At 26.6% G+C, this 15,364-nt stretch overlaps 1 protein-coding gene across 3 annotated transcripts; it reads right to left on the reverse strand.

Annotated features, from left to right (window-relative positions):
• Positions 1–90: 90 nt before the first annotated feature.
• LOC141530869 (glutathione S-transferase-like) lies at positions 91–15,115 on the reverse strand. Of its 3 annotated transcripts, XM_074248242.1 has the most exons (6): positions 7,861–8,097; positions 7,456–7,682; positions 6,129–6,320; positions 4,301–4,468; positions 2,638–2,780; positions 91–1,881 (listed from the first exon to the last, which is right to left on the reverse strand). In XM_074248242.1, the coding sequence occupies exons 3-6, from the start codon at positions 6,274–6,276 to the stop codon at positions 1,714–1,716; spliced, it is 627 nt and encodes a 208-aa protein (XP_074104343.1). In that variant the 5' UTR covers positions 6,277–6,320; positions 7,456–7,682; positions 7,861–8,097; the 3' UTR covers positions 91–1,713. The 3 variants fall into 3 exon arrangements, with proteins under 3 accessions (XP_074104343.1, XP_074104342.1, XP_074104341.1); XM_074248241.1 differs by lacking the exons at positions 7,456–7,682; positions 7,861–8,097 and adding an exon at positions 14,917–15,115; XM_074248240.1 differs by lacking the exon at positions 7,456–7,682.
• Between the last annotated feature and the right edge of the window lie 249 nt (positions 15,116–15,364).

Raw genomic sequence — 15,364 nt, forward strand, 5'->3', positions numbered from 1 at the left:
GTTGCATTTCTTCAGTGATATAAATTCAGGAGAAGAAATGTTTATTTAAATTAAATGCATTGAAAATTGAATTTACAATAAATACTCAGATTTTTTAGAATAAATATTATTATTTATTATATATTACCATACTTTGTTTTCAAGCGAATTGGAACATTACAATAACATTTATTGTTTTTGTTTGGTGTAATCGTATACAACAGTTATGATATGATTCATTGACATTTATTTCTTCCTCTAGAGTCAACTACTATTTTTAATAATAAGAATATTAATTATTATTAATATGAAACTTAACGAACAATAAATACATTTAACATCGAAATTCTTGCAACAGTTACATGACAGTGATTGACTTTTTAATATATTTTATCGCTTTCATCGCATAATCACAATTATAATTAATAATTATATAAATCGACAATAAATAATTGAATTCAATTTTATATTTATAATTTGCAAACTTTTTAATTGAGAAGTACATTTAATATATATAAATTCTTTGAATATTCCGATTAAAACTTAATCATAATTACGTTATTGATTATTTAATATACTTATTACCCTTTTAATTGTCAATTATTATATTTATTTTAACAATGCAACGTACACATATCAACATCAATAATAGTAACATCTATACACTCAAACATATACATGCCAAATATATACTATTTATACTTTTGCAATATAGAGGAACCCGGGTACAAAAAAAAATTAAAAAAAAAAAAACGGAGTATGATTTTATGGGAAATTTTTTTTTTACGAAAAAAAAATTTATTTAACGTTTTTTCTCTTAAATGAAGACAATATAAATTATTCATCTATTTAGACTCTATAACATGAAAAATAAAACTTCATTTTAATGCCCTAGTTTCACAAAGTGCTTTATCTTGTAACGTTAATTGCATTCTTATATTATATCCTTCATTTTCACATAAAATTTAGTTTTTGACGTGATAAAATTATTTTATTATAACAAATGTTAAAATTAAAATTAAAATTTTAGTTTTAGAAAATTTATAAAATTAATAACAGCAAAAAAAATTGATTTATAATTTTAATTGATCAAACTTGCAATTTATAAAAATATTTATAACATTAATTTTTTCCGCGTGGTCTTAAATCATTTGATTAATAAAATCTGACGGCAAAATAGGGGCAGGTAATTGCGTACTTAACTCAAATCCACATTATGTTTCAAATTTATAAGATTACATCAGCTATAAAAAAAAATTGTCTAAATTTCAAATTAGTTTTTTATTTTACTCAAAATTCCTCTATACTATTAAAGATCGTAAATTTTATTTCTATATATATATATTAATTTCACAAGTCGTACGATGTAGGGCTGGTCATTATTTTTCCCAAATAAGAGTCACCCTAGTACTACATGACCCAAAAAATGAGTAACAAAAAAATAAATCCTTTTATTTTATAAATAAATAAATAACAAATAATTAAATTTTACTAATTGTATTTTAGATTGTAAGTACGTATATATGTAGCAATTTGTACGTATATCATGATATAATGAATTCAATAAAAATAAATGGGCGCAAGCCAAGTAGATTGTAGGTGGTAAACAAAAATAAATACAAGACTTGGCTCTTTGGAATATTATTGACTCGTTAATTAATTAAATATAAAGTTGAGTTTAGTTTTGTTGGGAGTTGTCAGTATTCGCTGATTAAGACGAGTTAAGCGTTTGCTTTAAAAATCAGTTAGCGGCCGTTTCGCAAGCCACTCAACGATCGCTGGAATCTCGTGAACTCGTTGTTTTAATCCACGAAGTCCTGGATAGTTATCTAGGGCAGCTACACCAAAAATTTGCTCGAAATTCTCGAGAGCCACTGCCAAAACAAAGTCTGCCCATGTTGTCTGAAATGTTTCATTACTATTACATTATCATGTATATTATTAAGAAAATAAGAAAAATTTTGTGTCCAGGATAGTCATGTGATAAAATCGGTTTTTTCAGTAAAATTTTGTGTCATTGGAAAGATCTTGATTTGAATTTGTGCCTTTTCAAGGTTTCATATCATTCTTACTGATAGTCAATTTATTATAAGTATTTAGGCTGCATTCGAAAATATTTCTAGACACATAATTAAGAAATGACCTTGTATCTTGTGAACTATTGACATTTTTGAAGATATAAACCCACCCCGATATTACACTCATCGAGACCTTTCATTTGAGTACCCACATCAATTTTTCATATATTTTGTATATATATATAGTATATATGAAAAATATATCAAAAATGCATGTGGGTACTCAAATGAAAGCTTTTGATGAGTGTTACATCGGAATGAGCTTATATCTTTAAAAACGTCGATATTTAAGAAAGTACCGTGTAATTTAACAAAAGTTATTATTTAATAAAGCAAAATTTTATTTATTTATAGTTCACAAGTCACGGCAGTCACGTAATATATTTTATTTTTCAAAGGCGTTTATTTTTTTTTGTATTGTGGTTGGAAATGTTTGCACAGATTAGCTAGTATTGATTAATTATTATACTAGACCATATAGTGTATTTTGATCAACAACAATATCAACCTTTGATTCAGATATATGTGTTGTTAGTTTTTCATTTTTTTTTATTTTTATTAATTACTTTGTTTGACTTACTACTGAGCCGACGGCAAATCCACCATTCTCAGCGATTGTTTGCTCAAACTTGTTAAGATAGAAGGGTATTGTTTCTTTAAGGAGCTTGACCTTCTTCTCTTCTTTTTTTAGAGGATCTTCTTCCGTTCTGTACTGAAATATAACTGTTGAATAATATTTGTGAGTATTTATATAATTTTTTAATTTTTTCTACAAGACTAAAATTTTATTGAAATATTCTGAAATTTATGATCACTCGACAAAAAAAAAATTTTTTTTCTCGTTTGAAAAAAAAATGATAGTGATAAAAAACTTTATCAAGACTATTAAAGGATAAAATAATTTCGAAATATTATAAGTAAAATTATTCACATAAATTATCTAGGGTAAAATTTTAAAGAATACTCGTTTAATTTACAACTCAAATGATCCCTTTCGCCAATACGCTTTTAAAAGTAAACTTTTCATTTTATATTATATTGAACAAAGTTTTAACGTGGAATTAGGAAATTTCATTCAAAATTCAAACGACTGTTTAAAACTTTTATAAAAGCTAGTAAAATATTCAAAATATGTTATTAAATTTAAACTTCGATACGACTGATTGAATGTAGTAATACAATCCAAAATGAAGTTTATTATGAGGTGAAGTAATATTCAGAAATAAAATATGAAGCTGATTTAATGCAAAGAGGATTTTATTCAACAATTTTGGTCATGGATAGTGCAATATTATGTTGACTAAAATTTTTTTAATTATCAGTCAGATAATCATGACAAATCATTAATTATTTTGCTATAAAAAATAAATTTTGAAAAGTCAGACAAAATTTTTTCAACTTTATTGTTTCCCGAATATTTGAAGTATAAAATTGATTTAAAAAAAATTTTTATTTGAGTTAATAAATGGATTTTTGATTAATTTTTTTTATTTATCATGCAATTGTATAAAAATAATATTAACAAAAATCATTTTTTATTTCAATTTCTTTTTCTCAAATATTTTTACTGAAATTGATAAAAAGAAATTTTTTTAGCATCAATAAACGAACTATTGATTGATAATTTTTTTTTACATTCTATTATTTTTTAATTAAAAAAAAAAAATACTAACAAAAATTAATAACTTTAGATGATAATAAAATATCGATTTTATGTTTAATGTTTTTAAGATGGTAAGACATGTATAATTGACACTTTAAATGATCGGTCAATACATCCTTGACCAAAATATCCCGACAAAAATATCCCAAACACAAAACACTTCCATCATATTCCCATCCTCGCAAATAATTTAGACAAAACTGGGTCAAAATATATATTATGAGAGGTAAAAAATTATTTTTTAAGTCAAATATGCTTAAAATTATTCTACCGTGTAAGCTTGGTGTTAAAAATTGACGTTGACGTCACAATAATTAATATGATGCTAATAAAAAAAGCCGAGAGATTTATAAAGCATTTGCGTGGGTTTTTAATCCCACCAGTCTGTATCTCACCCTTGAAACAATTCCTTGGCAAATATTTCGCTTAAAAAAAAAAAAAAAAAAAAAAAAAAAAAAAAAAAAGTTGATATTAACGATAAAGTGTAAAGCGTATTGGCGAAAAATGATGAGATTTCTGTTAAATAGAACATTTTCAGGGTAGTGTTTCTAAACTGGTATATTGATTTTAGGCTAATTACCCAACTTAAGATCCCCAAGAGTATCAACGAGTACATCGCAAAGCATTGACTCCCACTCATTTTGACCTGCAAGTCCGTATTTACGTGCGAGAAATCTTCCCACTGCATTGCTTTGGGCTATTGGTTTTCCGTCAATCTCCAGCACCGGCAGCATTCCGTACGGCATTGCTAATAAATCCACAATATTACTTATCATATATAATACACTTTTATTTCTTCCTCCTTTTAATTTTATGTTTAAATTCTAAGCGACCCATTATTTTAAGTTCACTGATCATTTTTAGCTAGATAATCTCGTGAATTTTTTTGGTATGGAAAAAAACTGGCGAAAATAAAATTTCATGGATTAATACAAGGCCAATTACCTTTTTTATTCGACGCACAATTTTAAATATTTATTTTCAAAGTTTATAATATTTTTTTTTCGCTCCCCATCGTACTTTATAGCTTTGGAATCATTGAAGTCTTAAAAATTTTATTTTTTTCAATGAAATCATTTTTTTCGTATTTTTTTTATAGAGAAATAATATTTTTTATCAAGCAAAAAAAATTTACCAAACAAAAAAGTATGGAAAAATAAAACAAGATAAAGCAAAGCATGAACAAGAAGGAAAAAAAAATTGGTTTGCTAAAGGGAAATATTTTCTTGGTTTAAATTATAAAACATTAATTTCCGTTCAACTACACACAACTTGAATGAAAAATTTCTTAACAGAAAAATTCATGTTGACATGGTCTCTATCAGAAAAACGGAAAAATATTTGAAATACTCGATCACTGATTATTTTCAATATTTTTTGTATTTATAGAGAATTACGCAAAAAATATAAAATAAAGTTAATAAAAATAATTTCGACATTAAAGATTCGTTAATTTATAATGTAAAGTATATCGCGTTACTAATGCTAAAAGAATGTATCTCATATGATACGTCCTTTTGATTGTACAAAGTCAAAGTGAAAATGTGTGTAACATTAAAATCTGTGGGAAAAATAAAAAAAAAACATTTTTTTAGCTCTAAGAAAAAAATGTTTAGAATCAAAAAAGTGTATAAAAAGATTTTATATTTACATTTTCTAACTTACTGCTTTAAAAATTGAATACTTTGAACTTCTGTTATTATTTCTTATTTATTTAGGACATTTTTCATTCTAACATCCCTATAGAATGATTGGAGCAAAAAAATTTTCTTTTCTTATACCACTGTCAACTCTGCAAAACCAGAAGGGTTTATAATTTGAAAAAACCCTTTTGGCATTTGTAACCCGATATAAAAATCGAGAAAATAAAAATAACATTAAAGACTCGTTATTTTGTAACGCAAATTACATATTATCCATCATTCAACTTTTTGAAATTCTTACAAAGAATTATAATAAAGAATAAAAAGAAAACCACAATAGAAAACCTGAAAAGAATTTAACTAAAAAATTTACATAACAAATTTTTCTATTTACTTTTAAATGAAATTTAACTGATTTTAAATTTAAATAGAAAGATCAAGTTTCATGAGCTTTAAAAAATAAAAAAAAAAAAAATCAATCTCCATATTTGATAGAAAAATATTTAAAACTCAGTAAAAGAAAGTTTAGCTTCTCAAACTCGTGCTAACAGTTTTTGCTTTACTTGTTCACTTGTTCATAAGTTCAACAATTTTTATGTTGCTTGAATAAAAAAAAGTTTCATTCACTTTCCAGTTTCCAGAGTGACGCGGGTGGATCTGTTAGAGGTTTGTACAAGCATGAAATTAAAGGCGTCAGATTGTGTTTGTTTTTTTATTTATTTAGGATTAAGTATTATCATCATTATCAAAAAGCCTTGAACTTACATCTCTTAACTTCAGGCCAGCGCTCCTTGGGGACTCGTTCATCGATGTAATCCACACCGGCGTGTGCAAAAATGTAACGGATGTGCTCGGCTCTTCCTCGGGCATTGAAGTAAATTAACTTATAGCTGGACTTTTGCTCTTCCGACATCCTGTTAAGCTATCCGGCTGGACTGTACTGGCTGCGCTGGAAATCTAAACATGATAAAACTACCCAGTTATTTCTTCATACATTTATTCATTAAAAAAATAGAGGTAAGAATTAAGTAGTAAAAAGAAAAAAAATTCCAACTTTTTTCACCCCAGTAAGAAATTATTTAAACATTAAAGTTATAATTTTCATGAATACTGAATCACATGTCTAACAAGTAAGTATAAAAAAAAAATTATGTTATTTGTGTGAAAATATTTTAAACATGAGTATACTTCGATACTTAGTAAATTACATCGATCAACACCGATCGAAGGATTTGTTTATTTATTAACAATTAATAAGTGATTTTTAAATATTACTCATTTAAACAAATATTTGATTGGAATCTTAAATGAGTCTCGATGATTATAACATTAGAATAGCCTTTTATTTTAATTACTAATGTGAATTTATCATGTATTTTGTATAGATAATATTTGTGAAATATTTTAAAATATATTTTAAAATTGAGCAAAAATTATCCAAGTTATATTCTTAAATTATTTAAAAAATATTCTACATAAAATTTGAAGGACATCAAAAAATATTTAAAAATATTTAAAATCTATGAAAAAGTGCCTCGAATGCATTATTTTAAAATTTCCGATTATTTATAAGATGTCCCAAAAATGTCCTTTATTGTGTCACGTTTTGATGTTCACGCTTGGGACATTTTTGGAATATTGAGACCTTTCATTCGAGTACCCACATTAATTTTTTTATATTTCACAAATATTGTATATTAAAAAAAAAATATGAAAAATTCACTTGGGTACTCAAATGAAAGGCCTCGACGGGTGTAATATCGAAATAAACATATCTTTAAAAATATCATTAGTTTCAATGATTGACATTGAAAATAATTAGAGTGATAAAATTTCTGAAACTTTGGGTATATAAGAACATAAAAAAAATTTTTTTCTCAAAAAAACGTTTTCGAGCGTATTAAAGAATGAATCGACAGTTATCGAAATCGTAATCAGATATTTAGCAAAATTATCGTTAAGTTACAAGCCAACGATGCCGTAATATTTCAGCACAATCACGAGAAACAATCTGATGTTTTCTATTCTTCAACATAGAGTTAAGTATTCTGTAGTCGGAGATGCGTGGTATATCATAGATTAGTAAGACTACCGTCTTGGTATTGGTCTTAGCCCAATTTGCCAGAAATCTTTATCGAGCGTTGTAAGATTCTTGAAGGCTGATTAAGTCAGAAAGGCAGCACACGCAACTCGATCATTAGTTTCGTAAATAAACTGCTCTGATAATCAGATAATGGGAAATATTTATTTAGCCTTTTTCAAATAGATTTTTTGGAGTAAAGTTATACGGGAAATCCTGCACCTCTCACAAAAACAAATCTAAAAAAAAAATTTATTTAATATTTATCAATAATGTAATTCAAATTATTTCTTTCTTCACAATAATTCAATACAATAGTCGTTTCTAAATGAAATTAATCTAGTTAATCCACTACCTTTACTTTAATCTCATCTCTCCTTACAATTATTTAATTAAAATTATTTTTAATTTTCCTACCTCTCAATCAAGGTTACACTTTTCTTTTCAATGAATAATTTAATTTTACGGCGACTTTTATTCAGTATTAAATTGAAAAGATTTTCACTCCAGTTAATATTTTAACTCAACTATGAATATGTAAATATATAAGACTAAAATTCATTAAAAATAGTCGAGTTTATATCTTAACTTAAAAAGTAAAATCCTCGTAAAAGTACTGTTCAAACCAGGTCATAATGTACTAAGTCACTTGTTTCTTAACTTTAATTTCTGCTACTCAACTTCCCTGTTCATATATACTCGATCATATTCATATACATATATATGACCTTTATCTTTATCTATATTTACCCATTGCATAGTGAGTATTTGAATACGAATGACAATAGCAAGGTCCCGCGTTTAGTTTCTCAAAGGAACGAACTGAAGGATAGTGGCCTTGGAGTTTTGTTTGTTTTGTAGCAGAGCAAAAATGATATTCATATATTTGTACACATGTTTTATTTATATAACTATGTTTCGCTTCATTTTCTCTGTATTGTGCTTTGTTTTGGTTGCTCCGCTCGGTATTTGGGTATTTTTTCAATACAATAGAATTTTCTGAGCGACTTGACTTTTTACACTTCTCTTTCACATTCTTTATCGTTATATTTCTTCTCAATTTTAAGTGATGAGAAATATCATCAAGACTATCGAATTAAATTTATTCTTATTTTTAAATATTCACTGATAAAAAATTAACTTGAGATAAAAATTCACGAACCTAGCAAAGTGTTGTGAAGAATAGCATTAGCTTGAATCAACTAAAATAAAATTTTTTTTGAATAAGAATTTTTTTTTTTTTTTTTTTCAGTGAATGAAAATTTTTCTCAAGAAAACTAGATCGATCAAATTCAGAAAAAATTATTTACAAGCATTGAAAAATTGATGATTGGTAGAATTTAATCAGCTAAATAATATTTTAAAGATCATTCTAATCAAAGATCTTTTTTTTTTTTTTTCTTTAGTGTTCGATGGACAAAAGTTCATCAAATATCGCAAAATACTTTTTTTTTATTCTCAAGGGACTAATCATTGATTTTATCAATGCTTTACTTAAGGGTAAAGGTAGCAGTTCTATTCGCCGAATGATCCTGTTCGAAAATACTTTTATTCTTATCTGATCAGAATTACTAACTTAGGGACGATCAAACGATTCAGGATCGTTCGTAATCTTAAACTCTATAATAAAATCCCAGAATGAATCATAAAAATGAAAATAAAACTTTAGTTCTTATGCCATAATTTGCTATCGTTATTATTATACTTTAATTACTTTTTAATCCGTATAAAAATAAAAAAATTTGTTCATACTCAAAAATTTAGGTCTTGAAATGGGCTACTTAATAAAATTCTCAAAAGAAACTCATTCATGACCGCAATAAAATTTTATTGCAAAAAGATTCAATAAAATGCAATCTTCTACTCCTTCGACGGGTGTTTCAATATAAACAAATTCCGACTGTAGTATCAGTCCGGCTACATCGGTGGATGCACAACATGCACTGAAAAAAATTGAAAGTAAACTCTGAGAGCATTTTCAATTCGCACTCTCGGCAGCGATTGAAGTTTTAACTAAATATAAATCTGCAGTTGAAGTAAATACAGTTTTTTTAGGTTTCGCGAAGAAGATTTTATTTTGATTGACATTTTTGAAAGATTCTCAATTTTTTTTTTTTAATTTATATTTAATTGATGTCAAATTTATTTAATGTAGATTTAAATAGAAACAAAATTTTTTATTTATCAAAAAATTGACTAACTATTAAATACTTAAATTTTTCATTTTATTACTAAATGATTACTTCTATACTTTTCTTTAATTTTTTTTATTTTTGTCGCAGATTTATACATAATATAAATTTTCAACTGGTTTAAAGAAAAAAAATTTTTTATACACCCTGATGGCATTTCTGACGCGATATAAAATTTATGAGGTAATTTAAAAATTTTAGATAATTTTTGTTTTAAGTTTAATTTTGAATAAAAATTACGATATTAACTTTGTGATTTTACTCCTACATACTCTAAATAAATCTAAATATAATCTCGGCTTAAAAGCAATTCAATTTTAATGTCAGCTTGTGTGACAAAAAGTCTTTGACTTAAATCCGAATTCTTGACTAAAAGTTATAAATGAAAATATTAACCAACCATCTGTTCAATAAGACACCTATTTCTTTATGTACAATGGCAATAGAAGCATTTTAATATTGTTCCATAATAACTGATCTGGTAAAAGAGCTGTTACAAGTGATGAAAATATTAAGTACATGGAATACAATACAGATATTTCTTTTAATAGCTCAAATAAAAGGTTTTAGGTGAGAAAGAATGGCGGCGATAAAAGATACTGGAACAAAAGGATATAAGGTATCATTTTATCGCATCTCCAGTTTCTCCCAATGAGTGTCACCGCGTCATTAGACTGTTTCAAGAGAATTTATTTTTATTTTTTGCTTTAGGTTTTCATTAATTAAAATGTAACCGCACACTGACTGTTGACCTGCACTACAATGGCAAATTTTTCTGACAGTATTATTTATTGGAAAAATCCACTGATAAAATGAATTTGTAGAAATCAAGTGAACATTTTTTTTTAATGTAAAGTTTTTTTTTTTATTTATGAGAACGGACGTGGTGAAGCGAAATCTAATTTGACTACGAATACTCACGTTCGTAGAAAACATACAGATTGTATAGATATATGATTTGATATCGTGTATTGATAATCGTATCCTTTCGAGTCTCCAGGATATTGTAGAAGATCAAAAGTATTGAAAGAAATAAAAATTACGAGAAATATAAAAATAGAAAATATTACTAAAAAAGACATTAATATCAGGAAGTAATAAAAAAAACCACACTAAAAGTTGGAAAAATCCAATGTACTGAATATATTTACAGTAGAATAAAATTGTAACAACTGTACATTTGAAATATTTTGAAAAATAAAACAACTTGCCTCACGAAATTACTGAGATTGAAATTATGTTACAAAATAAATGTTTTATAATATAATAAAAACTACTTTATAATATAATGATAATGATACTGACGTTGATTAATTCTAAGAAGATAAATTAAAAGCATCTACAAACCACACTGTTATTTTAATTGCTAACTTTTCTGAGCAAGCTTTTATTTTTTAAAATATATGTCGTACAAGTGCGGATCTTTGCATACATTGTCTCTGTACCATTTATTCATTCGCTATGTACATTATGTATATTATGTATACATACAGATAGTAGCATACTGCAAAGTTTATTCATCTAATTATTTAAAACAACATACTTCAACTTTATTATTTTAACAATTATTGTCTTCTACCTGGGACTAATTATTTTAATTAAACTACATTAGGGTAAATTCCATTTTACGTATTTTAAAATTATGCAAGTTTTAGATTTTAATTATTTGCATTTAATATGGGAGAATGATTTGAGTTATAAATTAGGAAAGTCAAATAATTTATAAAATATACAAAAAAAAAAAATTTTTATTCTCATATTTTAAAACAAATTTAATTTAATAATTAAATAATCATAAAAATTTTTTAATTATCTTACAAAATTGTTGAAAAAAAATTTTTACAGCATTGCTGTAGCTTTTATTAATTTTTTAAAATAGTATTTGTTACAAAAAATTCCACGCATCAAAAATAAAAAATGAAATGTTATTGTAAAAAAATTGAAATTGATATTTATGAATTTATTATAAAGCCATATTATTTGTTTAAAAAATATGAATGTAAAAATGAAATTAATAATAAAACTAATTTTTCAACTTTATTTATAAAAAAAAATGATCTTCAAATGTCGGAATTTATAATTTTTTCACATAACTAATACAATCATGTCGTTAAAGTTTCCAATGTTTCAAGAGTTTAGTCGATTCATCATCTCAAGTTCACTTGACTTTCTATTATGTATAATTTGTAATTGTATAAATGTCACTCTGACATCCGATATTTTAGTTTTTTATCAAACCATTTATTATTGAACGGTTAAAATTTATAATCAATAATCACTATCAGACTTCAATAAACTGACATTCATTTCAATGCTCTGCGCTTTATCTGTCTGTTCCGATCGAAATCTACAAACTGAAGCATTACTAAAAATTTATTCCAATGATAATTGTCACTTTGTAAGTCTAATTCCCAGTCGCTACAATTTACAATTGCTAAATATTCAATAATATTAAAAATAAATTTCATTTAAATCATTAACATTTATCGCAATTTTTAGATAAATAATTTATTTTTTTTAGATATACAGCGAAGAAATTTGAAATGTAAATAAAATTTTATTTTAATAAATTTTCTAGTCGATGGACTTTTTAGCTTAACACAAAATAAAAAAAAAATAATAGACTATTAAATTACAAGTACTTTTAACAAATTTGCACTAATCGTATTGAACGGACAATCGAATAAAGAAGAATAATAAAATCCGTAAAAAGTGTACAGTACTTTTACGTGAGAGTGCTAGATTGAAATTTCCCGCATGTACACAACAAGAGTATTTTGAAATAATCAAGTAAATCTCTTGTTGCAAAGGAAAATAAATAAAAAGAAAAATGGATTGTAGAATTTGACGAGCAATCACACTAATTGCAATTATTTCGACGAGTCAGCTTTAGCGAAGTAGATAAATTTTGAGGCACTTTGTGTTACAGAGGAATTATTGTTCTTAGCATTGTTATATAAGCATTTTGATATTGCTAGGTATTGTTTGGAGTGAATGGATTAATTAATCGAGCATTAATGGTGACGCACAGTGGTGCAGATCATCCAAAGAGATTGATTGGCAACATAGGATGCATTGGACTCCCATCGTATTATCGTATCATTGTTCTGATTCATTGTTAACTCTATTAATTAATAAATTATTGCAGTAAAATTGTTATAAACAAATTTTTTGTAAAAATAGTTTAATAGTAAACTTTTTTATCAAATTGATAGATAAAAAGAATAACTGGTCTGATCAACAATCAACGTTTTTTTAGATGAAATTTAACTTCGTTATTTTCAAATTTAAGGACCGAAATCAAGGTCTGTAATTTGACAGTGACATTAATAATCAATGTAATATACTTAGAGAACCAATTCGTACGCCCAGGGTCGTATAAATAACGACGTAAGTTAAGAGAAAGTCGTTACACTTGTGTTTTATTTTATTTGAAATCCCAATTCTCTTGACCAAAAAGTTAATCCATTATCTACAGATGCCCTACACCCTACATTATGTTAGATAATATTATACTACACGAAGGTAAATCTTTTGGAACTGACAAAGTGTGTCTTTAAATCTAGAATGACCGATAAAAAGCTGGCCAGAGTGTTATCGATTAGAAATATAAATACCAAGTTATGAATAATAAACGTAAATCTATCACAAGAGATTGTCTAAAACATAAATTGAGAGTTACTTTTAAATAAGTATTTGCCGTTTATTCTAGAGCATTGAGGTGATTGAACTAGTGTCGTAGAAGCCTAGGGTTTTCGCTGAAAATCAATGTTTTAATATATATATGTGCCTATAAAGTATTACTTTGTCGTCGAAATTTTTCCCTCGAATTATTCCAATTGGAAACACCGGTTTATTAATAGCCCACACCTCGAGACAAATAACATTCCACATTTATTTTTTCCCCTTTACCATTTAATATTTATTTTATTTAATTATTCATGAATTTAATTTTTTTTGTCAACAGCTCGAGCATTTAGCTCAAGATTTTTATTTATGCTGTCATCATCCTTAAATTCATCAATATCTATAATAAAGTTGTGAAAGATTGATGGTGTATCGATTGTGTGCTTTTTTGGACGCAAGGGCGTGAAAAAAAATTTTCATTGGGGTGCTGACTTGAGTTATTAATTATTTATACAAGAGTAATGATGTAGATTATTTACTCATCAAATATAAATAATAAAAAAAAAAAAAAAAAAAAACATCTCATTAAACTTTCCGACGGCAATTCTCTCGTAGTACTCGCTTATTAAACTCATTCGTTAAAAAATATTTTTTAGTTTCGTTAAATTAAACTTTGTATCAAAAATAATAAAAAGTGAAATTTTTGTTAATGTAGTAATACTTTTTTAAAATTAAAATTAATTACTTCTTTGAAAAAAAAAAAAAAAAAAAAAAAAACAATAATGATAATAATCTATTATGAAAATGAAGAGATGCTTTAATAGTAAGTGGAATATGTCACTCATGTTGATTACGAGGAACCATGAATAATTGTTGTTGTAATAATAATAAATCCCCGACGGATTTTTATTTATCATCCTACATAATTGAAATTAATTTTCTTGGTTAGCGGACGCGATTGCTCTCGCACACAGACACGAGACAACACAACAATATAATGCTTTACTTAATAAATATCCCTTTACTAATGGTTAATAGTTCATTAGATTTATTTGGCCATCGCTCCAAGTACCACGAGGTTACTCTTTGAGGTCATATAAAATATAGAATTTAAAAAATCAAATTAAATTTACTGATCACATCAATAAGAAAATTAATTTGATTCAAGAACAAAAAAAAATATAGAACTAAAAAGAACTCCAAATTGCTTTTAGTTTAAATTAAATAAATTTCACTAGATCTATGCGTTTTACTTCGTAATTCAAGATAATCAAATAGTTAGATAAGACATTTGGCATTTAAGATTTTTTCTCTGGAATCAAAATAATTTTTATATCTATACATAAATAATAAATCTAATAAAAGCATTCAAATGAATACCGATAAACAGTTTACTTTCCAATCCCGCAAATCTGATTTCACTTTGATTATATAAAAATAAATAAAAAATCTTTGAAAGCGTACTTTAATATTAAATTGATAGTCGAAAAGTCGATGAGCTCCGACAAAATATCGGAGAAATAGGAAAATCTAATTTAAATCCAAGATTTAAAAAAAAAAAATGAGTAAAGTTGTGATGAATGTCGCGTATGAAATTTGGCGGGCAAATAATTGTTAGTTGAATATCAGATAGATAAAAACACGAGGAACTTACTCAGAGGGTTGAGGGGAGCGAAACGGGTGCAAGCAAATTTGACGTTGAACAGACACTAGAGCTCACGAAGCTCGGTTCAAACTGAACGTTAAACTCGTATGAGTCGATCCGGAGGTTTAGTTCGCTCCGTCGTTCCTTCAACTCCACTTGCGCTCCTCTCTCACTCACAATTCGACCTACCTATGCTTCGCTGTACTAGTGTACGCCGTTAAAACGTGCCGCCGCGCAACCTCACTAAAATTTATGATGTACTCCCGCTAGGAGAAGAGGGTGGCCAGGACGCCCGGCGTCGGCGAACAAGTTTACACTCACCCATCGCCGGAGTATTACACTACACAACTACTCTCCAAAGAGATTTATCTTTTCACACCGGAATCGCTTCATAATCTCTTCGTTCGCTATCTGTCTATCTTTCTCTCCCTCTACACACACACACACACACACACAC

Source organism: Cotesia typhae, unplaced genomic scaffold (genome assembly GCF_013202065.1).
Source record: "Cotesia typhae breed Kobodo isofemale line unplaced genomic scaffold, CoteBio_Ctyphae contig_5, whole genome shotgun sequence".
Taxonomy (NCBI): Eukaryota; Metazoa; Arthropoda; class Insecta; order Hymenoptera; family Braconidae; genus Cotesia; species Cotesia typhae.

Coding starts and splice junctions, on each gene's coding strand:
- LOC141530869 (XM_074248241.1), bottom strand. CDS start 6,276: ATGTCGGAAGAGCAAAAGTCCAGCTATAAGTTAATTTACTTCAATGCC. Junction 4,469..6,128: donor CTGGCCTGAAGTTAAGAGAT/GTAAGTTCAAGG, acceptor TGGATTTATTAG/CAATGCCGTACGGAATGCTG. Junction 1,882..2,637: donor GATTTGCCGTCGGCTCAGTA/GTAAGTCAAACA, acceptor GAAACATTTCAG/ACAACATGGGCAGACTTTGT.